This window comes from Penaeus chinensis, chromosome 3, assembly GCF_019202785.1.
Source record: "Penaeus chinensis breed Huanghai No. 1 chromosome 3, ASM1920278v2, whole genome shotgun sequence".
NCBI lineage: Eukaryota > Metazoa > Arthropoda > Malacostraca > Decapoda > Penaeidae > Penaeus > Penaeus chinensis.
This window is the reverse complement of record NC_061821.1, coordinates 43,450,396-43,452,895: the sequence shown is the minus strand read 5'-3', so window position 1 is coordinate 43,452,895 and position 2,500 is coordinate 43,450,396. Positions and strand designations below refer to the sequence as shown.

At 56.8% G+C, this 2,500-nt stretch overlaps 1 protein-coding gene across 1 annotated transcript in view; it reads right to left on the bottom strand.

The window, feature by feature from the left end:
* LOC125042971 (Down syndrome cell adhesion molecule-like protein Dscam2) overlaps positions 1–2,500 on the bottom strand; it is a 106,275-nt gene that overhangs the window by 67,905 nt on the left and 35,870 nt on the right. Inside the window, exons 5-6 of the mRNA XM_047638832.1 lie at positions 1,843–2,157; positions 991–1,263 (exon numbers count right to left, since the gene is read on the bottom strand). Of these exons, the coding sequence (XP_047494788.1) occupies positions 991–1,263; positions 1,843–2,157 (588 nt within the window). The remainder of the gene's footprint in view (positions 1–990; positions 1,264–1,842; positions 2,158–2,500) is intronic.

Sequence of the window (2,500 nt, the reverse complement as noted above, 5' to 3'; positions counted from 1 at the left end):
CTCTCTCTCTTTCTCTCTCTTTCTGTCTGTGTGTGTGTCTATGTCTGTGCCTGTGCCTGTGTCTGTGCCTGTGCCTGTGTCTGTGCCTGTGTCTGTGCCTGTGTCTGTGCTTGTGTCTGTGTCTGTGCCTGTGCCTGTGATTGTGTTTGTGTCTGTGCATGTGTCTGTGCTTGTGTCTGTGCCTGTGTCTGTGTCTGTGCTTGTGTCTGTGTCTGTGCTTGTGTCTGTGTCTGTGCTTGTGTATGTGCCTGTGTCTGCGTCTCTCTCTCTCTCTCTCGCTCTCTCTCTCTCTTTTTCTCTCTCTCTCTTTCTCTCTCTCTCTGTCTGTGTCTGTGTCTATGTCTGTGTCTGTGCCTGTGTCTGTGCTTGTGTCTGTGCCTGTGTCTGTGCTTGTGTCTGTGTCTGTGCCTGTGTCTGTGCCTGTGTTTGTGTCTGTGCCTGTGTCTGTGCTTGTGTCTGTGCCTGTGTCTGTGTCTGTGCCTGTGTCTGTGCTTGTGTCTGTGTCTGTGCTTGTGTATGTGCCTGTGTCTGTGTCTGTGCCTGTGTCTGTGCCTGTGCCTGTGTCTCTCTCTCTCTCTCTCTCTCTCCCTCTCTCGCTCTCTCCGTCTATCTAGCTATCTATCTCTATCACAAAGGGATGATGGCAGTAACAACAACGGTTATAATAACGATGATAATAATAATAATCATAATAATAACGGTAATAGTGACAATAGTACTACTGCTACTACTAATTATTATATCAAAAATAACAATAATGATAACAATATAAATAATGACATTAATAATAATGATAATCATGACAATAATAATAAAAACAACAATAGCAATTATTATTATCAACATCATTCATTAGTATCATCGTTATTGTTATCATTGTCATCACCACCATTAATATCCTGACAAGAGATTGAAAACACTAAAGACGATACTCCAACCACCAGCAGCAGCGGCATCGCCTTCGCCAGCGCCCTCTGCCGCGCCACTCACTGAGGACGTCGAGGATGAAGGAGGCGGTGGCGGTCCTGCCCTGCGCGTTGGAGGCCGTGCACGTGTAGCGGCCGACGTCCTGCTCGGCCTCCACGCTCTGGAACACGAGGCTGCCGTCCGCCCGTGGGGACCGGCGCGGCTTCGGGCTCAGGGGGCGGCCGTGCAGCGTCCACGCCACGGCCTTGATCGGGTAGCCGGCCACGGGGCACACCACCGTCGCCTCCGCCCCGTCCACCACCGTCACGTTGGAGGGCGTGCGGCTGCTGGGGGGGCCTGGTGGAAGGGGGGGGGGGCAAGAATGCATGATTAGAACGATTATCATTGCATGTTATTACAGCATTATATATCAGAACTGGGACTCAGTACATGACTTGTAATGATAGGAAAATAGCATCAAATACCCCTTAAGTCCCTCTCTGTCGCCCTTCCCGCCGCCCCTGCCCCTGGCGCCCCTGCCCCTGGCGCCCCTGCCCCTGGCGCCCCTGCCCCCGACGCCCCTGCCCCTGGCGCCCCTGCCCCTGGCGCCCCTGCCCCTGGCGCCCCTGCCCCCGACGCCCCTGCTCCTGGCGCCCCTGCCCCTGGCGCCTCTGCCCCTGGCGCCCCTGCCCCTGGCGCCCCTGCCCCTGGCGCCCCTGCCCCTGGCGCCCCTGCCCCTGGCGCCCAGGCCCCCGACGCCCCTGGCGCCCCTGCCCCTGGCGCCCCTGCCCCTGGCGCCCAGGCCCCCGACGCCCCTGCTCCTGGCGCCCCTGCCCCTGGCGCCTCTGCCCCTGGCGCCCCTGCCCCTGGCGCCCCTGCCCCTGGCGCCCCTGCCCCTGGCGCCCCTGAACCCCTGGCGCCCTCGACCTGACCCACCGTAGACGTTGAGCCTGGCGCTGTGCTCGACCCTGCCGGCGGAGTTGGCGGCGGCGCAGGCGTAGAGGCCACCGTCCATGTGTCCGGCGCTGCTGATGTTCACCTGGCTGACCACCTGGCCGCCCACGTCCACCCACGCGCCCACGCTCACCCGCTGGCCGCCGTAGTGCCCGCTGGAGGGCGTGAGTGGGCGGCCGTCCAGCGTCCAAGTGATGACGGGCGTCGGGTGGCCGAGGGCGGTGCACTTGAGGGACACGGGAGGACCCGGCTGCAGCGTCTGCTCGATGAACGTGTGGCGGAGGCTGGGCACGGAGTCTGGGCGCGGGGGGGGGGGGGGGGGTAAGGGTAGTTTCATGAGGTTTTAATATCAAATATCAGTGTTGCAATGCCATAATAAGTTAATATAGTACACGGGCAAGACATTCCTATTTAAGCCATTTGATCAAATTTTCATAGAAAAAAAACTGGGACAGCAGGTAGGCTAATAATCACAAAAATACGAAATGAGCATTATATATGACATCTTGACAATATAAAGTATATACTAAATATCACGGTCACAAATTCATGTTCACTAAGTTGCTGACATTTTCAAAACAAATAAATCCTGAAGACCTTGTCATGAGAATGAGCATCAAGGAAGTCGATTAAAGTGAAC